Source organism: Caretta caretta, chromosome 4 (assembly GCF_965140235.1).
Source record: "Caretta caretta isolate rCarCar2 chromosome 4, rCarCar1.hap1, whole genome shotgun sequence".
NCBI lineage: Eukaryota > Metazoa > Chordata > Testudines > Cheloniidae > Caretta > Caretta caretta.
In genome coordinates, this window is record NC_134209.1 from 134,096,373 (window position 1) to 134,121,835 (window position 25,463).

At 46.3% G+C, this 25,463-nt stretch overlaps 2 protein-coding genes across 14 annotated transcripts in view; both read right to left on the reverse strand.

The window, feature by feature from the left end:
* RNF4 (ring finger protein 4) overlaps positions 1 to 1,614 on the reverse strand; it is a 50,074-nt gene extending 48,460 nt beyond the window's left edge. For 7 of the 10 annotated variants that reach the window (XR_012668215.1, XR_012668214.1, XM_075128086.1 and 4 more), the window contains exon 1: positions 1,440 to 1,553. The gene's annotated coding sequence lies outside the window, so the exon portion shown is untranslated. Of the gene's footprint in view, positions 1 to 1,439 lie in introns of all 10 variants that reach the window. The other 3 variants (XM_075128085.1, XM_075128083.1, XM_075128089.1) reach the window with 3 other exon arrangements.
* Positions 1,615 to 5,659: 4,045 nt separating this feature from the next.
* CFAP99 (cilia and flagella associated protein 99) overlaps positions 5,660 to 25,463 on the reverse strand; it is a 106,088-nt gene continuing 86,284 nt past the window's right edge. For 2 of the 4 annotated variants that reach the window (XM_075128092.1, XM_075128090.1), the window contains 2 exons: positions 12,059 to 12,239; positions 5,660 to 6,192 (listed from right to left, as the gene is read on the reverse strand). In XM_075128092.1, the coding sequence (XP_074984193.1) occupies positions 6,037 to 6,192; positions 12,059 to 12,239 (337 nt within the window). In that variant the 3' untranslated portion in view covers positions 5,660 to 6,036. The remainder of the gene's footprint in view (positions 6,193 to 12,058; positions 12,240 to 25,463) is intronic. The other 2 variants (XM_075128093.1, XM_075128091.1) reach the window with 1 other exon arrangement.

The following is a 25,463-nucleotide window of genomic DNA, read 5'->3' on the forward strand; positions in this document are numbered from 1 at the left end:
GGGATGATCAGCAAGACTTTGGGGGAGGGGAGCAGCATTCAGAGGTCGTTCTTGCCCTGAGAAAGGACACAATGGGAAGAGCAGATCTCAAAGACCGGCCTCCTTCTAAGACGGGCAGGAAAGAAGTGGAGGTAACAGCACGTACACCTGGAGACAGGGATGGGGCGGGGGAGACGCACATCTGGAGACAGGGATGGACGGGGTGCGGCAGGGACAGAGGAATTGGAGGCCGGCTAGGGCTCAGGTCCGTCTCCCGGAGGGGGGAAGCTAGTGAGAAGGGAAGGGAGGCCACAGGCCCGTCTCCCGCGGGGGAGGGAGGGGGGAAGCGAGGGAGAAGCGAAGGGAGGCTACAGGCCAGTCTCCTGCGAGAGGAAGGGGGGAGAGAAAGCGAGGGACAAGGGAAGGGAGGCCACAGGCCAGTCTCCTGCGGTGGGGGGGAAGGGGGAAAGCGAGGGAGAAGGGAAGGGAGGCCACAGGCCCGTCTCCCGCGGGGGAGGGGGGGAAGCGAGGGAGAAGCGAAGGGAGGCTACAGGCCAGTCTCCTGCGAGAGGAAGGGGGGAGAGAAAGCGAGGGAGAAGGGAAGGGAGGCTACAGGCCAGTCTCCTGCGGTGGGGGGGAAGGGGGAAAGCGAGGGAGAAGGGAAGGGAGGCCACAGGCCCGTCTCCCGCGGGGGGGGGGGGGGGGGGGGGGAGGGGAAGAAAGCGAGGGAGAAGCGAAGGGAGGCTACAGGCCAGTCTCCTGTGAGAGGAAGGGGGGAGAGAAAGCGAGGGAGAAGGGAAGGGAGGCCACAGGCCCGTCTCCCGCGGGGGGGGGGGGGGGGGGGGAGGGGAAGAAAGCGAGGGAGAAGGGAAGGGAGGCCACAGGCCAGTCTCCTGCGGGGGAGAGGGGGAAGCGAGGGAGAAGCGAAGGGAGGCTACAGGCCAGTCTCCTGCGGTGGGGGGGAAGGGGGAAAGCGAGGGAGAAGGGAAGGGAGGCCACAGGCCCGTCTCCCGCGGGGGAGGGAGGGGGGAAGCGAGGGAGAAGCGAAGGGAGGCTACAGGCCAGTCTCCTGCGAGAGGAAGGGGGGAGAGAAAGCGAGGGAGAAGGGAAGGGAGGCTACAGGCCAGTCTCCTGCGGTGGGGGGGAAGGGGGAAAGCGAGGGAGAAGGGAAGGGAGGCCACAGGCCCGTCTCCCGCGGGGGAGGGGAGGGGAAGAAAGCGAGGGAGAAGGGAAGGGAGGCCACAGGCCAGTCTCCTGCGGGGGGCCCAGGATATTGGGGGGAGGTCGGACCCTGCTTCCCGTGTGGCAGGGGTGGGTGGGGGCGGGGCAGGCTCCCGTGGGGGCTCTGCGACGCTGGGGGGCCGGGCCCGGCTCTCAGGGGGCTGGGGAGCTCCGGCCCGGGCTCCAAGCCCCCGCGCCCCGCAGGGAGCCGGCTTCCCAGGGTTCGGGCCCCTTGTCACCTGCCGCCGCGGCTCCGCTGTACGTTGCTGGGGGCTGGGCTGGGCTCGGCTCAGCGCAGAGCGGGCGGGCGGCCGGGGTCCCAGCAACCCCTGCCCACCATACTCACCCTCCTTAGGGGCCGATCTGGAAACTCCACACAGAGCCGGCGCGGCCCACCCCTGCCGCCCAGTCATTGGCGAGGCCACAGCCCTTCCGGCTCGCTGATTGGACGACATGAATATCAATTAGCAGGCCGTTTGACTTCGCCCTCACCTTCCGTCCGGCCCCGGTGCACGGTGGGAGTTGTAGTTCTCACGGCGTGATGCTCAGGCCTCAGTGTAAGTCCCGCAGTTCCAGTCTAGGGAAGAACTTCGGTGACAGGTGTCAGCTGGACAGAAGGTTTGAATGGGGCTCTCTGGGTGCCTGGCTAGCCCTGGGGCAGTCGGCAGTGTGGCCATATAATATGTGAGCTCCCCAGACCAGCCTGGGCAACCAGCTGAACTAGAAACTCTCAGATGCCAAAGGCTCCCCAGGTTTACCGAGAGAGATGCTGTCCCGCAGAGACCATCTATCGCCGTCCACCTTGGCTACCACAGCCCCGAACCTTCCATACACACTGTCCTTCTTAGCTGTCTCACAGGTAACTTCCAGAGCCCCACCACCACATACACATCAGAGCTAACAGTACTCTGCACTGGATGCTTGGGTTGGGCATGGACCTCCAGCTGGCCCAAATGTGGAATTCCTGGTTTGTGAGAAGTTTCAGCGTTTGAAATTTGGTATCATTCCGAGACTAAGATTGAGAGATCTGGCCAGAGCTGGGTCTCCTTGGGCTTCCAGGCACTTGGCTCCACGGAAATGAACCTGGCAGCTCTGAAAGCCCTGATCTGAGTCAGAGTTCTTAGGGCTTGCAGACTCCATGCTACGGAGCCAGGAGCCAAGCCACGGTTACAGCCGGGTTTCCAGGCCTGCCAAGCTCCTGGCTCCACAGCAAGGAGCTTGGAAGTCCTGGCATGACACATCTGTCCTGGAGCTGTGGACATGGGAGGCCTGTTGTCCCAGGCCACAGGGTTGACTGTGCTGGGGCTCCCCAGCAGACACACTGTCTGGGAACTAGGCAGGTTTCCATCAGAACCCTGGCTGCAAGTGCATTGAACTCGACTTGCTTTTGCAAGAAAATTCAGGTTAGATGAACCAGCATTTTCTGACTAAAAATTTAATTGGAAAATTTCTGACCAGCTTCAGGTGGACCACTTCCTCCTTGAGGTGGAAATAAGGATTCCCTCAGTAGAAAGGCAAGAAGAAACCACCACCATGATGTATATCTTGGATTCTGCCACAATCCAAAACTTACTCATGGAGAGTTGCCTTGGCAGAGTTCTCTAAGGCACAGAAGTGTTAGTGAGACAGTACAGCCAACTCTTGTGATTCGTTGGTGTATTTCGTAAAGCCCCAACTGCTCGTGGCAGAGGTTGCATGAGGCTTGCAGTTTTTACTTGAAAAAAGTAAATTTCTAGGCTAGCCTTCATGTTTATAGAGAAAAGCTTGAAAATGTAAAGCAAGTGCACCCCCTCACAGCTTGGAAACCAGAAGGTAAATATAAAGAATCCAAAATGTATTATTATTTTTTATTAATCTCATGACTTTTAAACCAATCTCATGGTTTTTGGGGGCCTGGATCATGATTTTTGAACAGAGGGAGTGGATGTAGAATTGCCAACTCCTTGATACTGGATTCTGGGGTTGAGAGTAGGCAGTCTAGTTTAAGAAGTTATTTGACATCCAGGAAAATATTGTGTTCCTTGTCTGTCCAATCAAAACAGCTCAAATTTTGAATATTAAATACTTGTAATGAATTAGCTGTGAACATCCCATATGTCAAGAATTATTCACAGAAATTACATAGTGAATAATTTTGAACAATTAATACATTTTGGAAAATCACAATCTGTATACAGACAATATGTGAACAGAAAAAAGAGGCAAAATTTGTAGAACAAATGATTCATTATGAATTATCTACCCAGCTTTAGCTTCAGTTCAATATGATGAGGATACATCATTGTCACAATATGTTGCAATGTGCCAATGCACTGTGTGGACATAAACATACGATGTAAATCTGACACTCAGATATCTGAGATTGTCACAATCAAGGTGGTTAACCTTGGTTTTATCCCTGTGCTCTGCTATGATTCACCCATCACTGTAAAATAATGAGTCTATATAAAAAAGTGAGAATCACATTGATTCATCCCCTAAATTCTCTATTCCTCCCTTGACTTATTGGGTTATCCATTGTGTCCTAAGGTAGCAACCAGGCTGATCACGACTTCTGGTAGGGAATTCCACACCCTAGGGTTCTCCAGTGAGAGCACTCTTCCTCCAGCCTTCTTTGAATTTCATCTGGAGGACACCTTCCGCATTGTCATCCTTGCTTGCTGCTGCCAAGGGCGTGGGGCACAGAAGGAGAGATGGTCACTGAGATAGCTTAATCCTGACTCTTGGGCTTTGAATATCAGGAACAGTATCTCAGAGGAAGTGAGCCACAGTGTGATGGCCTGTGGCAACATCCACATAGCCTTCCTGGTCAGTTCTGTGTCTTTAACTTTCTTTCACTCTCAAAATGCTAGGTACAGCTGCATATTTAAAGGGTGATATTCAACTCCATAACATCTCAGGGTTCTGACTGTTAGCATTACTATTTGTATCATGGTAGCACTGAGCAGTCCAAGTCAAGACTGGGCCCAGTGTGTTGGACAAACACAAAGGAAAATACAGTCCCTGCCCCAAAGAGCTTGTCAGCATAGGCTATTGCTCAACCTTTTACAGGCCTCATTTTCACGGTTCTCTCTCTGACTGATCCCACTATCCAACTCTTTCTCTCTCAGCATTGCCACTACTACTCCTTTCTCCCTGAATTGTTCCTACTGAACTCCTGCCTCAACGTTACACTGGCTTCCTGATACCCTTTAAACCCCATTGGCTCAATAGAACTCTTCAAATCATCTGCAGTATATCCAGAGATGGCAACATTTTTGATGAATTAAAAATACAGCACATTTCATAAGTATTGCAGATAGTGGGAAAGATTTTCACAGCTAGATGGCAATGAAAGAATTCCTTAACCCATTAACCTGGATTTGTGCAGGAAATGGCCCACCTTGATTATCATACACATTGTGAAGAGAGTGATCACTTTGGATGGGCTATTACCAGCAGGAGAGTGAGTTTGTGTGTGTGTGGGGGGGGGGGGGCGCGGAGGGTGAGAAAACCTGGATTTGTGCTGGAAATGGCCCAACTTGATGATCACTTTAGATAAGCTATTACCAGCAGGACAGTGGGGTGGGAGGAGGTATTGTTTCATGATCTCTGTGTGTATATAATGTCTACTGCAGTTTCCACGGTATGCATCCGATGAAGTGAGCTGTAGCTCACGAAAGCTCATGCTCAAATAAATTGGTTAGTCTCTAAGGTGCCACAAGTACTCCTTTTCTTTTAACCCATTAGATTTCCTTTGGTAGAGAGGAGGAATTGTAATGCTGTATGAGCATTAAGAGCAGCTCCCTGTATTTAACGTCAGATACAATCTGATTCAATTTCAATATTTGCAATGGCAATAATTAAATATCTTGTAACTGGCACAAATTTAAGATAGAAATACATTACATATTCTTACTGCTGCACAGATTTTAATTGAGATTTACTTTGCCTCTGGCATTATGCTGACATAGTCTTATGACTCAAAAGTTCATTTATGGAAACAGCATAGAAATTATCATAGATGTCAAATTAATTCTAGGTGACTAACAGCGTTTTGATTTTTTCTGAAAACTGCTCTCTAAAGAGAATAAGGAATCATACTTTCTCTTATCATCACTTTGAGATGAGGGGAATTTGCTTCTTGAGCAACTTCACTTGAGTGGGACTAATATGTGCATAAAGTTAGACCCATCCTTAAGTACCATACTGAATTGGGGCCTAAGTTGTTATAATCATCTCAGTTTTACAAGGGAGACAGAGAACCTGACTGCACTTGGAAAGTTCCTGTATTGGACCCTGGGACACAACCTGGTTTCCTCCCTAGCTCCTCCACAACCAGTGTTGAAACTGGTTGACCTGCTGATATGGGCAGGTAACCACATTCTGTACTTATTGTAAGATCATGGATCCCTATTCTAAACTTGGGTTGATCACATCCTGTGAAAAGCTAAATTGAGAAGTAAAAATTCTGTTTGTTTCACATATATTTACTTTTTATTTCAGAAAATGAACATAGCAAACAACTGGCATAGCATATAACAATGGCAGGGTATACATTCAAAGTCCTCTCTATAACATTCTTACCTGTTAGTTTGTCACCATAAACAAATTGCAAGGTAAATATTTAATCTATTACATGTTTTAATTCTAAATGGAAAAATGTCCCAACACAGATTTAAAATACAAGTTACCAAATTCTGCTTCAGTTATGCCGGTGCCAACCGTAATTTGACTCTGCAGCCTACACATATTAGAAAAAGGTCTAAATTCAACCCTGGCATTGGCAGTCACAATAGGAAGTGCTCCCATCTCCACCAGGTCTGGATTTCTTCCAGAGTCATTTCATTTTACGTATTATCTCAATATACAAGAAGTGGCTCCAATTCTTGCGGCCTGATATGCAGCCATTTTCTGAGCTGTTTCTCTGGACATTAAGCCATTCTGAAGCATCTTGAACTGTTGTTCCCGACTCTCTTCCATCTCTTTCCAGTGGGGCTCTTGTAGAGAGTTCTGCAGAAATGAAAGACAGATTATCATAGGACAAACATGAGTGACTAATCAGATTATGGAATGAATATTCACACAACAATCTGGATGGCTGGCAGACAAATATTCCATTTGATACCATGACTGGGGCAAGCACAGCAACTTCATAACGGCCGTGATGAAGAGAAACAAACTTAAGTTGGGTGCCCAATTTGTTTAATCTACAAGGGGTTCTCACAAGAATTTTTTTGGTGGCCTTAGAGTGTGGCCACCAGCTCTTGCTGGTGGCTACGCTGAAAATTTTTCCTAAAATACTTAATTAACTTTAGGAAAAACAAATAAATATGCACATATCCATGCCCAAATCATTGTAATTTATTTATGTAGGGGTTTTTTCCAGACTCAGAAGTAATGTACAGTTGTCTCTATTCTTTACTGGACCTAAACAGAATAGAAACAAAATAAGCTGCTTTGCACATTCTTCTCTTTGTTGTTGTTGTTTCTTTTGTTTTCTTGGTTCCTTTTTTTTTTTTAAGACTTGCTATCTAGTAAGTCTGCTCCTGTGAAAACTGATATTTGTAGGTTTGTTAATATCGCTTTTCACAGCAGACTTACTCAGCCCTGGCAAGCCGGGGAAATATTAAGCTCTGAATGGAGAGGTGGGTAGGGAGGCAGCAGGGGCCAGGAGCAGTGGAGGGTTGGGGAAGGCAGCGGGGACCATGGACGATTGGGGGAAGAGGGTGCGCTCGGGGCCGGAGCCCAAAGCCCTGCGTCTGGAACCCCAAATACCATGGCTGAAGCCTGCCGCCCAACGTTCAAGAGCTGAAGCCAGAAGCCCGAGCCCCACTGCCCCTTCCCTTGGAAAGGGGGGAACTCACACTGGCTGCTTGCTACTCTGGTTTTTCTGGCTCCTGATGGGGGCCGGGCGCAACCCCTACTGTTGGCCCCAGGGAAGGGGGCGAATGCTTTGCCTCCCCCTCCAATCACTGCCCAGGAGGCTGTGGCCACAAAAAAAAAAAAAAAAAATCCTGGTGGCCACATTTGAGAAACGCTGACTAGATTGAGCACAGATATAACACTGTACAAAATCTTAGGCCAAGACAAAACCAAACTACATTTGAATTGTTATGCTCCTTTGTCTCTTTCTTATGTTACCTCCCTCTCAGAAGTTTATCCTGGTAGTCCTATTTCAACACTCAGATGCATACATCTATCTCCTATATCAAACTTTACAGTGTTCTGATTCAACAGTTAGATTCACAAAGACAGTATTCCAGGAAAGCCCAGCACAGACAGACAAAGTGACGTTATCATCTAATTGCCACCAACAATGCTAGAACAACTTCTCTCTTTTACAACACATTTGTCTTCAGTTTTCTAAATTGTAATATACATTCTATTTTGTTATTAATTTAAAAGTGTTAAAAATATGTGTGTGGAGCAAATTCTGCCCTCATTCACACGTGCACAAACCCACTGAGTTCAAAGTGCTTACATAGGTGTAAGTGAGGCCAAAATTTGGTCCTGGCACTTCAACACCAAGAGGGGATCTTCTACTTTCAGTGTATTCACGAACAGAGAGGTAAGGCACCAAAAAGGTGGGCAGTACAAATGGCATTCAGGGTGGACTATGTTGGAGTTATGGCACAGAAAGAGGGCTTACTATCCTGTGGCAGACATACTGGACCACTTTCTGCTCTAAATTAAATGCATACAACACAATTGGACTAAATGGGTGCAGGATGCAAGAATTTGCTTTGTTCTCTGAAATAAAACTTGGCCAGAGCTATGTAGACCCAAGCAGCAATGATGGGGACTAGAGCAAACCTAATATCTTTTGCTAACCTGTGTTTTATTTATACTTTATATTGAATTAAAAAGTAATTTTTACAGCTATGTGCCTTAGGACTTGAGTGGAGGGAAGAGGAAGAGGACTAGCATCTTGTGATATTTAAAGTGTAAAGTTAAACAAAACAAAAGAGTAGAACTTCATAACAGTTATGGAACTCTTATGCTTCAAATGATAGCTGCATTTACAGTCATATTCTACCATTATACTGTCAAGGATCCTATCTATAGGTTTCTATTTCTTTTCTATTTATTTCAAAATGTGTCTTACTCTTTGTAGTGATTTGAATATTTTTATTACACTGAAGTTTTCCTTTGAGGCCTCTAATTATTGCATCTGCACTTCTGTAGGCCTGGATTCAGCAAAGGATTGAAGCATGTGTTTAAGGCCTCTATTCGGGAAAGCACCCCTATTTAGGGCACACTTAAATACTCTCCTGAATAAAGCCCCAAATACTTTTCTTTGCTGAAAAGGGATGGACTTAAGTATGTGCTTAAAGTTAAGCAAATGCTTAAGTGTTTTACAGGATTTGTCCCTTAAATGGAGATTCTGAAGCTGCAGTAAGCAATCCTGTGAAAGGCTTATATCAGCGGTTCTCAAACTGTGGGTCGGGACCCCAAAGTGGGTTGCAACCCCATTTTAATGGGGGTCATCAGGGCTGGTGTTAGACTTGCTTGGGTGTGGAGCCAAAGCCCGAGCCCCACCACCCGGGGTTGTGTAGTAATTTTCGTTGTCAGAAGGGGGTCACAGTGCAATGAAGTTTGAGAACCCCTGGTTTACATTATTGCACACCTCTACCCCAATATAACGCAACCTGATACAACGCGGGTTCACATACAACGTGGTAAAGCGGCCGGGCCGGGGCCGAGGGGTTGGCAGGGCCGGCTCTACTGTTTTTGCCGCCCCAAGCAGGACAACTGAAGACAGAAGCTGCCACTGAATTGCCGCTGCCGCGGAAACACGAATGCCGCCCTGATGGCACACGGACCGCCTCCCCTTTCACAGTGCTGCCCCAAGCACCTGCTTGGAATGCTGGTGCCTGGAGCCGGCCCTGGGGGTTGGATAAGGGGCAGAGGGTCTTGGGGGCGGTCAGGGGTTCCCCTCCCCAGAGTCTGGGAGGCAGGAGCTATGGGGGGCACTTTTGGGGGCCCCACAGTCCCAGAGTGGCCCAGGAGATTAGCGGAGGGCTGGGAGCAGCCCGCTCTGCTTCCCTCGCCCCGGCCCCAGCCATGTCGCTCGGGGGAGAGGGTTTGGGGGAAGGGATCCCCCCGCAGCAGCGGCAGCAGCGGAAGCAGTGGAAGCAGAGCAGCCCGGCCCCAGACCGCTCCACTCCGCCAGCTCCCAGCCACACAGAATCATAGAATATCAGGGTTGGAAGGGACCTCTGGAGGTCATCTAGTCCAACCCCCTGCTCAAAGCAGGACCAATCCCCAACTAAATCATCCCAGCCAGGGCTTTGTCAAGCCTGACCTTAAAAATATCTAAGGAAAGAGATTCCACCACCTCCCTAGGTAACGCATTCCAGTGCTTCACCACCCTCCAGTAAAAAAGTTTTTCCTAATATCCAACCTAAACCTCCCCCACTGCAACTTGAGACCATTACTCCTTGTTCTGTCATCAACTACCACTTAGAACAGTCTAGAGCCATCCTCTTTGGAACCCCCTTTCAGGTAGTTGAAAGCAGCTATCAAATCCCCCCTCATTCTCCTCTTCCGCAGACTAAACAATCCCAGTTCCCTCAGCCTCTCCTCATAAATCATGTGTTCCAGACCCCTGATCATTTTTGTTGCCCTCCGCTGGACGTTTTCCAGTTTTTCCACATCCTTCTTGTAGTGTGGGGCCCAAAACTGGACACAGTACTCCAGATGAGGCCTCACCAATGTCGAATAGAGGGGAACGATCACGTCCCTCGATCTGCTTGCAATGCCCCCACATATACATCCCAAAATGCCATTGGCCTTCTTGGCAACAAGGGCACACTGTTGCCTCATATCCAGCTTCTCATCCACTGTAACCCCTAGGTCCTTTTCTGCAGAACTGTTCCCGAGCCATTCGGTCCCTAGTCTGTAGCGGTGCATTGGGTTCTTCCGTCCTAAGTGCAGGACTCTGCACTTATCCTTGTTGAACCTCATCAGATTTCGTTTGGCCCAATCCTCTAATTTGTCTAGGGCCCTCTGTATCCTATCCCTACCCTCCAGCATATCTACCTCTCCTCCCAGTTTAGTGTCCTCTGCAAACTTGCTGAGGGTGCAATCCACACCATCCTCCAGATCATTTATGAAGATATTGAACAAAACCGGCCCGAGGACCGACCCTTGGGGCACTCCACTTGATACCGGCTGCCAATTAGACATGGAGCCATTGATCACTACCTGTTGAGCCCGACAATCTAGCCAACTTTCTATCCACCTTATAGTCCATTCATCCAGCCCAGCGCTCCACTTCCCGCTGCAGGTGAGTGCGGGACCTTTCCCCAACTTCCCCCCGCCCACCAGCGACACGGCTGGGGCTGGGGCTGGGGCAAGGAAAGCGGAGTGGGCTGGGACCATGTTGCTCCGCTTCCTGCTGTCAGTGAGTGTGGAGGGCGTCCTTTCCCCAACCTCCCCACACTCACCGGCGGCGGGAAGCGGAGTGCTGCGGCTGGGAGGTGGCGAAGTGGAGCGGGCTGGGGCCACGTTGCTCCACTTTCCGCTGCTGCCGGTGAGTGTCTGTCAGGGGGTGGGGGTTGTGGATAGGGGTCAGAGCAGTCAGGGGACAGGGAGCAGGGGGGTTGGGTAGGGTGTGGGGTCCTGGGGGTGATTAGGGATGGGGATCTCTGGAGGAGGCAGTCAGGGAACAAGGAACAAGGGGGCCAAAGCAAGTTCAACATAACGCGGTCTCACCTATAATGCGGTGAGATTTTTTGACTCCTGAGGACTGCATTATATTGAGGTAGAGGTTTACTATTTATATCTGAAAAATACAGCTTTCCCCTAGGTTGTGAATTCAGCTCTGCCAAGTCTCCTAACAAAATAGGCTATAGTTATTATTTCAACAGATAGGAAGATTAGAGATAAATGGGCCAATCACAAGTTCACGGCAACTGCACCTGTATTTCCCCTTTGTGGTCCCTCAAGGGTACCCCTCTAGGTTCCCGGCTCCCCAGCTATCACCTTTGTTGGGTAGACGCTCACATCTCTATCCTGCCAAACCAAGATTTTTCCAGGCTGCACAGTTCCCTGTCTACACGAAGTGATATTCCCCACAAGCCAGACTGTCTAAATAGGCCAGCATCTACGCTTTGGTTTCTCTCCAGAGGCTAAGAACAAGGTAATGGACTGCAGTTATAAGTTAGCACACAGCTCTTTAGAAGCAAGCACATTTATTTTTAAGGGGAAAGCATTACAGAGAAAACATATTCACAACAATAAAAGAACCTATGTGCAAGCTAAAAAGTGGACCTGACGTTACCCCAACTCCAACCTCGGGGTCTGGTAGGTGTCAGTCCTACAAAATCCACAATTGGTTTCCCCCCATGATTACAAGTTCATAACTGTCTCAGTGTCAAAGTCAGAATAACCATGAATAGTTCAGTCTTTCCTTATTCTGCATGGACCTTTGATCTGGGCCTCATGTAACAGGTGATCAACAGACAATGCCCCCTCCTCAGGGTGCAGCTTCAAAAGTCTGAGCTTGTGCATAACTGAAGCTGGGGAATTTGCATTCACCTCCCCCTAGGTATTCCCCAGGAAAACCACTTACCACTATTTGTTCCTAAAGTCCATTCTTGTCTGGCACATGGTTCAAAATAGTCCTTTGTAACCCCAAGTCTCACATCCATTACATCTCTCCCCTTGAGAAGTTACATACAATTCTGGCCCACAACAAGAAATAAACCATTCATTTAATACAGTGGACCCCAAAGATACTTAACTTAATTCAATAAGGTCTCCCAAGAATATTGCAAGATATTGCCATATCTGTCACACTTCCATTGAGCTAACTGAAACTTAAAAAAAAAGATCCCATTATGACTATTTATTGTAAGACTTATTTACTTACTTCATATGACTCCCAAGATCTCCCTGGCCCTGCACCATCTTTCTGGGGTGTAATCTTTAAGATTTCAGCTTGTTTTTTACGCTCCATAGTTTTCTCTATAATCTTTTTCTGCAGATCTAAAACACGTTCATCTTTCATAGGTCCTTCAGTTAACCGGGACTTTATTTTCTTCTCTTCCTGCCTGAAAGGTCAAAAATAAAGAAAAAAAAGGGGGGAAAATAGATGGACAAGATCTACAAAATAAATCCAATCCATATTATTTAGAATCAAAATATATTACTTTGCAAATCATGAGTTAATGCACCAGCCTTTTACCTCTGGTGACCAGTTAGATTCAAATCAGGTTTACATTATATGAGGAAATGAATGTGGTGTTCTCAGCTTGATTCCTGTTGTTCACATAATACTACTAACCAGTATGAAACAATTCAGCATAATCTGAAGTCCCTTCTCAGTAGATGCAAGGACTATAATATAATATGTTGTCAAGGTTCCTCCCCCACTCTGAACTCTAGGGTACAGATGTGGGGACCTGCATGAAAACCTCCTAAGCTTACTTTTACCAGCTTAGGTTAAAACTTCCCCAAGGTCCAAATTAATTTTATCCTTTGTCCTTGGAATATCCACTGCCACCACCAAACTCTAACTGGGTTTACTGGGAAACGTAGTTTGGACACGTCTTTCCCCCCAAAATCCTCCCAACCCTTGCACCCCACTTCCTGGGAAAGGTTTGGTAAAAATCCTGACCAATTTGCATAGGTGACCACAGACCCAAACCCTTGGATCTGAGAACAATGAAAAAGCATTCAGTTTTCTTACAAGAAGACTTTTAATAGAAATAGAAGTAAATAGAAGTAAAGGAATCACCTCTGTAAAATCAGGATGGTAGATACCTTACAGGGTAATTAGATTCAAAACATAGAGAATCCCTCTAGGCAAAACCTTAAGTTACAAAAAAGACACACAGACAGAAATAGTCATTCTATTCAGCACAGTTCTTTTCTCAGCCATTTAAAGAAATTATAATCTAACACATACCGAGCTAGATTACTTACTAAAAGTTCTAAGACTCCATTGCTGTTCTATCCCCGGCAAAAGCAGCATACGGACAGACACAGACCCTTTGTTTCTCTCCCTCCTCCCAGCTTTTGAAAGTATCTTGTCTCCTCATTGGTCATTTTGGTCAGGTGCCAGCGAGGTTACCTTTAGCTTCTTAACCCTTTACAGGTGAGAGGATTTTTCCTCTGGCCAGGAGGGATTTTAAAGGGGTTTACCCTTCCCTTTATATTTATGACATATGTCTATATTGCAGCTGGGGTGTGTGAATGGCAGCTTGTGTAGACGTACCCATGCTAGCTGTACAGTAGCTAGCTTGCTAAAAATAGAAGTGAGGACACCGTAGTACAGTCTTCAGTACATGGTACATACTCATGTGTACAGCCAGTACTGAAGCCTGAGCCACAGGGTCCTCACTTCTATTTTTAGTGCACTAGCTAGAGTATGGCTAGTGTGGATACATCTACACAAGTTTCCATTCACACCCTCACTGTAATGTAGATGCACCTAGGGCAGTGGTCCACAAACTTTTTATTTCAGCCCCCCCATCCCCTTTCCACGCTCCACCCCTGGCCCGCTGGAGCTGGGGTTGGGAGCATGGCTGCGGCTCTGAAAGGGGGGAACATGGACAGGGGTAAGGGGGCCGAGGCTGGGGCCACAGTTTGGGGCAGGGCTGGGAGCAGAGCCTTGTCCTGGGAGTCGGGCCCTGGCACAGGGCTGAGAGCAGAGTCCTGGGCGCAGGGCCAGCAACTGGGGCCAGGAGCAGAGCTGGATGGCGCTCCCTCCCCACCCCCCATGGGGGCTAGCCGAGGTCCCAACTGCACCCCCTGCAAACATTCCTCTGTGTCCCCCTGGGGAGGGGTGCACCCCACAGTTTGGGGACCTCTGAGATAGGGTGACCAGATAGCAAGTGTGAAAAATCGGGACAGAGGGTGGGGGTAAAAGGCACTTATATAAGACAAATATCAGGATTGTCTTTATAAAATCGGGACATCTGGTCACCCTAGATGAACCCTAATGGTGTAGAAGAGACAATGTAGCACTAAAGTAACAAACAAGAGAGTGGAAGAAACGCTGGGGTACCTACTTTATTTTACACTCTCCTGCTGTTCCCCCCCCTCCGCTACCTCTACTCTGCTACCCCCTTGTTGTAAGTTGTATCAGTTTATGCTCACTTAGGGCTTGTCTATATGAACACGTAGTTCACAGTGAGCAGAAGTGTAAATCTATCTTGCCCTAGCTTGCTGCATACTGAAGCTACGTCTACACTTACTGGTAGATTGGTATTGCTGTGATCAATGCAGCGGTGTTGATTTAGCGGCTCTAGTGAAGACCCGCTAAATCGATCTCAGAGTGCTTCCGGTCAACTCTGGTACTCCAGCTTCCTGAGAAGCGTAAGGGAAGTCATCTCCCATCACCACAGCATGGTACAGGCACCGCGGTAAGTTGACCTAAGCTATGTCAACTTCAGTTACGTTATTCACATAACTGGAGTAGCATAACAGGTCGACTTACCCCAATAGTATAGACAAGGCCTAACTGTCCATCTGAACTGCTGCTGGGAACTAAACGTTTCCTGGTGCACTTTAATCTACTCTTGTTTCAAAACTAAATGTTTATATAGACAAGTCCTTACTTCCTATAACCTCAACTTATTAACACCCCTTGTTGGATATCTATGCCAACTTACATTCATTTACCCACTTACTGACATGTAACTTGCACGTGTATTTACATCACCTTTGAATTTGGCTTAGTGACTAGCTTCATATCACAGTATTAAGATCACATTCTGGACAGTTATACCTTTCAGGTAAAATTCAAACCTAAAGTAAGAAGTTGGAACTCTACTGAAGCTAATGGCATCACAACTGCTTATACTAGGTTTGATCTGGACCTTTCTCTCACTTGATAGGGCTAATGGAACTTGTTTGTGATGATCACAGGTACATTTAATTGTTGAGCACTGAGTTTTGTAAAAGGATTTATGTGGTACAGTATTTCTCAAATGGTTTTTCTGAAAATTTGAACAAAATTCCTATTTACCTGTCGAAGGCAGGGTGTGGGTTGGTGCTCTGCTTGGCTAATAGCAATTGTACCTGTTACTCCGAGTGTGGCAGGCCAAATTTCAAAAAAGGGCCACACCTGTGGAGAAGTTTAATACAATATAAAAAATATCCCCCCCACGGTTCTTATTCTTCAGTCTTTTTAGTGTAACCCAGACTCTTTCAAGAGCTAGGGTCATTAAGAACATAAGAATGGCCATACTGGGTCAGACCAAAGGTCCATCCAGCCCAGTATCCTGTCTACCAACAATGGCCAATGCCAGGTGCCCCAAAGGGAGTGAACCTAACAGGTAATGATCAAGTGATCTCTCTTCTACCATCCATCTCCACCCTCTGACAGACAGAGGCTAGGGACACCATTCCTTACCCATCCTGGCTAATAGCCATTAATGGACTTAACCTCCATGAATTTATCCAGTTCTCTTTTAAACCCTGTTATAGGCCTAGCCTTCACAACCTCCTCAGGCAAGAAGTTCCACAGGTTGACTGTGCGCTGTGTGAAAAAGAACTTCCTTTTATTTGTTTTAAACCTGCTGCCCATTAATTTCATTTGGTGGCCCCTAGTTCTTATATTATGGGAACAAGTAAATAACTTTTCCTTATTCACTTTCTCCACACCACTCACGATTTTATATACCTCTATCATATCCCCCTTTAGTCTCCTCTTTTCCAAGCTGAAAAGTCCTAGCCTCTTTAATCTCTCCTCATATGGGACCCATTCCATACCCCTAATCATTTTAGTTGCACTTTTCTGAACCTTTTCTAATGCCAGTAGATCTTTTTTGAGATGAGGGGACCAAAGCTGTACGCAGTATTCAAGATGTGGGTGTACCGTGGATTTATATAAGGGCAATAAGATACTCTCCGTCTTATTCGCTATCCCTTTTTTAATGATTCCTAACATCCAGTTTGCTTTTTTGACTGCCGCTGCACACTGCGTGGACGTCTTCAGAGAACTATCCACGATGACTCCAAGATCTTTCTCCTGATTAGCTGAAGCTAAATTAGTCCCTATCATATTGTATGTATAGTTTGGGTTATTTTTTCCAATGTGCATTACTTTACATTTATCCACATTAAATTTCATTTGCCATTTTGTTGCCCAATCACTTAGTTTTGTGAGATCTTTTTGAAGTTCTTCACAGTCTGCTTTGATCTTAACTATCTTGAGCAGTTTAGTATCATCTGCAAAGTTTGCCACCTCACTGTTTACCCCTTTCTCCAGATCATTTATGAATAAATTGAATAGGATTGGTCCTAGGACTGACCCTTGGGGAACACCACTAGTTACCCCTCTCCATTCTGAAAATTTACCATTTATTCCTACCCTTTGTTCCCTGTCTTTTAACCAGTTTTCAATCCATGAAAGGATCTTCCCTCTTATCCCATGACAACTTAATTTACATAAGAGCCTTTGGTAAACTTAATTTACATAAGAGCCTTTGGTAAATTAAGTTGTCAAATAAAGATAAGTTCTCCTTCTCAGGGGTGCTTTTCCCCCAGGCTCTGAGATCACTTCATCACCACAGAAGGTCTATGTCAAAGCCCTTAGAGATTCAGACACTCTCCATCCCTCAGAGAGGCTGTTTTTGGCCATCCTGTTCTCTTCAAGTCTCTTGTTATTCAAAGGGCAGGAAGCACCTTGTAAAGCCAGTCCCTTTTATAGCAGGTATTCCTGGGGATTGGGACTACAGGCTCAGCAGTCCTCAAGAACTGAATGAAAAGGAGCTTTGACCCAACCAATGCTTTGAAATTCAATCTTGGCCATAAATAAGGGCAGCCATTTAGATGTGCTTCCTACACTTGTAGCGGCCTTCCGGAGACTCTCCCTGAACTGCCATATTTCTTGCTCTAAAAACTATACCTGGTCTTGGGGTAAGGAATGAAGTAATGACCACACCTCTACCACCAAGATGGCCCAGTGTTTGGATGAGATCAGCTTATGAATGAAGAATAGCTTGCTGAAGCGGAACCTGAGCAAAACAGAGGTAACACTGGTGGGCAGAGGAAAGTATTTTTAAGAGCTTGCAGCCATGGTGCATCCTTCTTTGGTTGAAGATTCACATTCATAATTGGTCAATTCAATCTGTAGTCTCTTGGATTCCTTGCTGATGCAGAGCTCTTGCATAGCAACAGCTGTGAGTAAAAAAGGACAGAGTCTTTCTGCCATCTCCAGCTGGCTAGAAGACTCTGTCCCATCTTGGTGGATGAAGACCTGGACTGAGTTATTCATACCTTTGTCACCTCTCGGCTGGACTACAGCAACATGATATAACTGGGCATAAAACCTTCAGCACTTATGAAACACCCAGTAGTTCAGAACACTGCAGTGCATTTCCTCAGCAACACAGGCTACCATGAGCACATCACACATCTTCTACTCTTTACACTGGCTTTCCATAGAATGTCTAATCATAGAATCATAGAATATCAGGGTTGGAAGGGACCTCAGTAGGTCATCTAGTCCAACCCTCTGCTCAAAAGCAGGACCCATCCCCAATTAAATCATCCCAGCCAGGGCTTTGTCAAGCCTGACCTTAAAAACTTCTAAGGAAGGAGATTCCACCACCTCCCTAGGCAATGCATTCCAGTGTTTCACCACCCTCCTAGTGAAAAAGTTTTTCCTAATATCCAACCTACACCTCCCCCACTGCAACTTGAAACCATTACTCCTTGTCCTGTCCTCTTCCACCACTGAGAATAGTCTAGAACCATCCTCTCTGGAACCACCTCTCAGGTAGTTGAAAGCAGCTATCAAATCCCCCCTCATTCTTCTCTTCTGCAGACTAAACAATCCAAGTTCCCTCAGCCTCTCCTCATAAGTCATGTGTTCCAGACCCCTAATCATTTTTGTTGCCCTTTGCTGGACTCTCTCCAATTTATCTACATCCTTCCTGTAGTGTGGGGCCCAAAACTGGACACAGTACTCCAGATGAGGCCTCACCAATGTCGAATAGAGGGGGACGATCACATCCCTCGATCTGCTCGCTATGCCCCTACTTATACATCCCAAAATGCCATTGGCCTTCTTGGCAACAAGGGCACACTGCTGACTCATATCCAGCTTCTCGTCCACTGTCACCCCTAGGTCCTTTTCCGCAGAACTGCTGCCTAGCCATTCAGTCCCTAGTCTGTAGCTGTGCATTGGGTTCTTCCGTCCTAAGTGCAGGACCCTGCACTTATCCTTATTGAACCTCATCAGATTTCGTTTGGCCCAATCCTCCAATTTGTGTAGGTCCCTCTGTATCCTATCCCTGCCCTCCAGCATATCTACCACTCCTCCCAGTTTAGTATCATCCGCAAATTTGCTGAGAGTGCAATCCACACCATCCTCCAGATCATTTATGAAGATATTGAACAAAACCGGCCCCAGGACCGACCCCTGGGGCACTCCACTTGACACCGGCTGCCAACTAGACATGGAGCCATTGATCACTACCCGTTGAGCCCGACAATCTAGCCAACTTTCTACCCACCTTATAGTGCATTCATCCAGCCCATACTTTTTTAACTTGCTGACAAGAATACTGTGGGAGACCGTGTCAAAAGCTTTGCTAAAGTCAAGATACAATACATCCACTGCTTTCCCTTCATCCACAGAACCAGTAATCTCATCATAGAAGGCGATTAGATTAGTCAGGCACGACCTTCCCTTGGTGAATCCATGCTGACTGTTCCTGATCACTTTCCTCTCATGTAAGTGCTTCAGGATTGATTCTTTGAGGACCTGCTCCATGATTTTTCTGGGGACTGAAGTGAGGCTGACTGGCCTGTAGTTCCCAGGATCCTCCTTCTTCCCTTTTTTAAAGATTGGCACTACATTAGCCTTTTTCCAGTCATCCGGGACTTCCCCCGTTCGCCACGAGTGTTCAAAGATAAAGGCCAATGGCTCTGCAATCACAGCCGCCAGTTCCTTTAGCACTCTCGGATGCAACTCGTCAGGCCCCATGGACTTGTGCACGTCCAGCTTTTCTAAATAGTCCCTAACCACCTCTTTCTCCACAGAGGGCTGGCCATCTATTCCCCATGTTGTGATGCCCAGCGCAGCAGTCTGGGAGCTGACCTTGTTCGTGAAGACAGAGGCAAAAAAAGCATTGAGTACATTAGCTTTTTCCACATCCTCTGTCACTAGGTTGCCTCCCTCATTCATTAAGGGGCCCACACTTCCCTTGGCTTTCTTCTTGTTGCCAACATACCTGAAGAAACCCTTCTTGTTACTCTTAACATCTCTCGCTAGCTGCAGCTCCAGGTGCGATTTGGCCCTCCTAATTTCATTCCTACATGCCCGAGCAATATTTTTATACTCTTCCCTGGTCATATGTACAACCTTCCACTTCCTGTAAGCTTCTTTTTTATGCTTAAGATCCACTAGGATTTCACCATTAAGCCAAGCTGGTCGCCTGCCATATTTACTATTCTTTCGACACATCGGGATGGTTTGTCCCTGTAACCTCAACAGGGATTTCTTGAAATATAGCCAGCTCTCCTGGACTCCTTTCCCCTTCATGTTAGTCCCCCAGGGGATCCTACCCATCCCTTCCCTGAGGGAGTCGAAGTCTGCTTTCCTGAAGTCCAGGGTCCGTATCCTGCTGCTTACCTTTCTTCCCTGTGTCAGGATCCTGAACTCAACCAACTCATGGTCACTGCCTCCCAGATTCCCATCCACTTTTGCTTCCCCTACTAATTCTTCCCGGTTTGTGAGCAGCAGGTCAAGAAAAGCTCCCCCCCTAGTTGGCTCCTCTAGCACTTGCACCAGGAAATTGTCCCCTACGCTTTCCAAAAACTTCCTGGATTGTCTATGCACCGCTGTATTGCTCTCCCAGCAGATATCAGGAAAATTAAAGTCACCCATGAGAACCAGGGCATGCGATCTAGTAGCTTCCGCGAGCTGCCGGAAGAAAGCCTCATCCACCTCATCCCCCTGGTCCGGTGGTCTATAGCAGACTCCCACCACTACATCACTCCTGTTGCTCACACTTCTAAACTTAATCCAGAGACACTCAGGTTTTTCTGCAGTTTCGTACCGGAGCTCTGAGCAGTCATACTGCTCCCTTACATACAGTGCTACTCCCCCACCTTTTCTGCCCTGCCTGTCCTTCCTGAACAGTTTATAACCATCCATGACAGTACTCCAGTCATGTGAGTTATCCCACCAAGTCTCTGTTATTCCAATGACGTCATAATTCCTTGACATCACCAGGACCTCCAGTTCTCCCTGCTTGTTTCCAAGACTTTGTGCATTCGTATATAAGCACTTGAGATAACCTGCTGATCGCCCCTCATTCTCAGTATGAGGCAGGAGCCCTCCCCTCACAGACATTCCTGCCTGTGCTTCCTCCCGGTATCCCACTTTCCCACTTACCTCAGGGCTTTGGTCTCCTTCCCCCGGTGAACCTAGTTTAAAGCCCTCCTCACTAAGTTAGCCAGCCTGCTCACAAAGATGCTCTTCCCTCTCTTCGTAAGGTGGAGCCCGTCTCTGCCCAGCACTCCTCCTTCATGGAACACCATCCCATGGTCAAAGAATCCAAAGCCTTCTCTCCGACACCACCTGCGTAGCCATTCGTTGACTTCCACGATTCGACGGTCCCTACCCAGGCCTTTTCCTTCCACGGGGAGGATGGACGAGAACACCACTTGCGCCTCAAACTCCTTTATCCTTCTTCCCAGAGCCACGTAGTCCGCAGTGATCCGCTCAAGGTCATTCTTGGCAGTATCATTGGTGCCCACATGGAGAAGCAAGAAGGGGGTAGCGATCCGAGGGCTTGATGAGTCTCGGCAGTCTCTCTGTCACATCGCAAATCTTAGCCCCCGGCAAGCAGCAGACTTCTCGGTTTTCCCAGTCAGGGTAGCAGATAGATGACTCAGTCCCCCGGAGTAGAGAGTTCCCGACCACCACCACCCGCCTCCTTAATCAAGTTCAAGATCTTGGTCCTTATCTTCACAGTGCTCCATGGCCTGGACCCCGGGTATTTAAAAGACCTTGTAAAGCTCCAGAACAAAGACCATGGTCAATGACTCTGCCTCTCTGGCACAATGGAACTCTCTACAATAAGAGTAAAGCTCACATGTTTGGCATGCAGAACTTTCTCCATGGGTGGTCCAAGACTGTGGAATGAACTCCCCCAAGAATTAAGAACCATCACAGTCTGCACCACTTTCCATTTCAAGTACAAGGCACATTTCTTAGATCTTGCCTTCTTTAACATGAACACAGAGCAATAGGTATATTTATTAAAAAACCCATAATAATAAAATGAGAAACCCTATGAAAACAAGACACTCCACTGTACATGCCTTTCCCTCTGGAGAGAGGATGAGAGAACAAACAACACATGGCAGATGTATCGTCATGTTGCTTAATGCACCATTGGAAAGTGCTCAGACATGACGGTGATAAGCATGGTATAAAAACCTAAACAGAATAGAATAATGCTTCTTCTGAAAGACTTAAAGGGCTGATACATACCTGTTACTATGGGTTAAATGTCTGATATGATTCTAAAACTTATTCTCTAACATTTAACTTACATGAAAATCGGTTATTTCTATTTTCATGGTCATGAGGCACTCTTTCCCAAAATGTGCTGAAAACATGCTAATTAGTTTTTAGTTAAACACTTGATGATCAAACAGTCAGTCGGATTGAGCAACAAACCTTTCATTATATGCAAATCAATGTTGTAAACACAGTCACAGGAGAAGCAGCAAAAATCTAACGTTATGGAGTTCTGGTAGCTACTTCACAGTTAAGGTTAAAAACAGTTGCCCATTACAAGCCCCATATTCAATTCCTCCCCACTATCCCATCATGCCCCAAAAAAGCCAGTCCCTGGAAATGTTTTATGTCACACCTCATGCTAAGGTAGACTATTTCTGGAAGGCTTGGGGAAAAAATCATAAAAGGAGGTTTAAAGTGTGGGAGTTTGTCATGGGGGGTACAGACCTTCTGGGACCCAGAGGAAGGGAGCCCAAATGGTCATGGTTCTCCCAGACCATAGTGTGATGTTGCACTCTATATGTTTTATGGAAATATGATTATGAGTGTAAATATGATGTAACTGGAATATGCTTTATGCAAACGGTCTCTTGTAAGGTATCATTACAAAGCTTATAATCTAGCGTTCATCCTATTTGTATGTATGTATCATTCTTATATCTGAAGCTAGAAATATGAAGCATAACTCTGAAGTCCTATTGTAATTATGCAAAGTGTGGGTCATTAATGGTGGTTTGGAAGTTTGATGGCTCCCATTGACTGGGACAATTGCTTGTAAATGGCTCTGTTTACTTGCAAACCTTCCTGGATACCTGGGGGCCAGTCTTGGAAGAATGAAGAATGAGGTCTCACAGGACATGTGACCATGTCACATGATGCTGAAATCCATCTTAAACCTGGCACTTTTCCATTTAGAAGGAGGGGTGGGGATCCATAGAGACAAAGGATTTCCGCCTTGTGCCAAAGCTATAAAAGCAGGTGGAAGAGAATAAAGGAGGGTCCCAGTCATGAGAAAGCCCCTGCTTTTCACCTAAGATGCCTGCTGGAACTAACAAGGACAGTACCAGGGGAAAGGATTGGGCCCAGACTAGGAAGGAGTCTAGTCTGAAAGAAGCTTATTGGAATATCTCTGAGGATGAGATTTACCTGTATTCAGTTTCTTAATGTATTAGGCTTAGATTTGTGTATTTTGCTTTGTTTTGCTTGGTGACTTACTTTGTTCTGTCTATTATTACTTGAAACCACTTAAATCCTACTTTTTATACTTAATAAAATCACTTGTGTTTATTAATTAACCCAGAATAAGTGATTAATACCTGGAGGAGCAAACAGCTCTGCATATCTCTCTATCAGTGTTATAGAGGGAGGACAATTTATGAGTTTACCCTGTATATGCTTTATAGAGAGTAAAACGGATTTATTTGGGGTTTGTATCCCATTGGGAACTGGGTGCTGGAGATAGGTAACCTGCTGAGTGGTTTTCAGTTAAAGCTTGCAGCTTTGGGGGTGTGGTTCAGACCTGGGTCTGTGTTGCGGCAGGCTCAACAAGCTGGCAGGGAAAACAGGCTCAGAGGTAATTTCAGCACATCAGGTGACAGTCCCAAGGCAGTCTCTGTCACTGGACCTGTCACACATAGTTTTTCTACTGAAGTGAGGTGACATCTGCCTGGAATGGGAAAGTGTAGACCCAGATGAATCCTTTCAGGAGCTCAAAATGAGAGTGTAGTGTAAGTGCCCCTGGAGTATATTTAGGGTATGTCTACACTGTACCTGAGAGAGAGCCTTACAGCCCGGGTAGACAGATGTGCTCGTTCTGCTCAAGCTAGCGTACTACAAATATCAGTATGGGTGTTGTGGCGCAGGCAGTGGCATGGACTAGCCACCCAAGCTCAGACCCTGGGGGTTGGGTGAGTTGGTACTCTGGCGGCTAGCTTTTGACACCTCCCATTCCACAATGTCCACACTGCTATTTTTAGCATGTTAGCTCAAGCAGAGCTAGCGTATGTTTGTTCACTCGAGATGTAAGACACACTCCCAGGTGCCTTTTAGACATATCTATACAGGCCATTCTGCTTTTAGGGCTGCTGCTATATGCTCAACATTCCTTAAAGGGGAACTTCAAATGTATGTACTGTTGTTAGTTTATTTTATGATATACACTTTGTTACATAGCAGCCAAAGGAATTGAAGGCTTGAAGGAAGGTGCTTTGCTTTTGTACTGGTTTCTGAAATAGAACATCAGACCTCTAGTCCATAAGAAGTTTGGGGTTTCTCCCCTTTTTTGGTATAAAAAAGGATCTTTCTGTCCTTTTATGGATAAGATGTTGTGTCTCTGATCTGCTGGAGTCTCTAAATTATTTCCATACCATAGAATTTTTAAGTTTTCCGAACTTTTGGGGGGACCCCATACAAAATATAGGCAGGAAACAGTTAAGAACCCACCCTGCCTGCACACAGCCAAACTACCCCTATCCCAGATCAGCTGTATGGGGGACAAGATAGGTGAGATAATATCTTTTACTGGACCAACTTCTGTTGGTGGAAGACACAAGCTTTCAAGCTTCACAGAGCTTTTCTTCCTGTCTGGGGAAGGTAACTAGTGTCTGACCTAAACACAAATTGGGACATACTGTTAAGCTTAAGTGGTTCACACATGCTGTCGGAGACCACTTAAAACAAGGTGGGCAATTAAGGGTTAGCAAGCCATGGGCTGCGTTACAAATTGTTGTAATGAGTCATAAAACCAGTGTCTCTGTGGAGTCCATGGTTTTTAGTGTCTAGCAGAGTTATGAAGTTCAGCTCCCAGGCTTGTCTCTTGAAGGTGTTGCACAGGTTTCCTTTGAGGATGGGGCCTGTTAGGTCAGATATAGAGTGATCTCTTTGTGAAAAGCGTTCACCCACAGGTGATATGATGTTTTTTTCTTTCATCATTTTTCTATGTGAGTTCATTTGAGAGCATAGTGATAGTCTGGTTTCATGCACATAGTTGCTGTTGGGGCATTTGATGCACTGGATGAGGTACACTATTTATTGTGATCGGCATGTGGAGGACCTATGAATCTTGAAAAGTATGTCATGAGGGGTATGATTGTCACAGCAGTGGAAGTATGTCTGCAGGTTTTGCATCTGTTGTTCTGCCAGGGGCTGGTGGTGCTTTGAGGTGGTATGTCTTGGTGTGTACTAAAACATGCCAATTTATAGTTAGATGCCTGCATTTGAAAATGTGCTTTTTATTTGTGTTATTAAACAATCAAAAACAAATTTAGTTCATAAAATTCAAGGAAACGTTCATGGTTGAGATTGTTCTATATTACAATCAGAATGGAGTGTCTCTTTGGATTTGCTAGCAATTACAGTCTCAGTGACCTGGTGCAATCTGGGACTCTGTATTCACAGAATCTTTTTCTGTCTTTTGCCATGTTATTCCACTTACTTATTTCAGCAGGGAAAATGAATGTATGAATTGTTAGCAGCAATCACTTTAATCTGTAGCAGGGGTCAACACTGACATTTAAGCACACTACATTGTCATGTTGACTGACACTGTGTGATGATGCAAGACATGTAAATGACCAAATTCTGGCTCCCCGCTAAAATAATTAAAGTAATACACATCTAACTGTAGTGGGAAAATTACTGCCATTCATAACAGCAGTTTGCTCATCTGCAATAAATGCTGTGAAACTGTATGATCAAAAAGAAAAGGAGGACTGGTGGCACCTTAGAGACTAACATATTTAGTCTCTAAGGTACCACAAGTCCTCCTTTTCTTTTTGCGGATACAGAC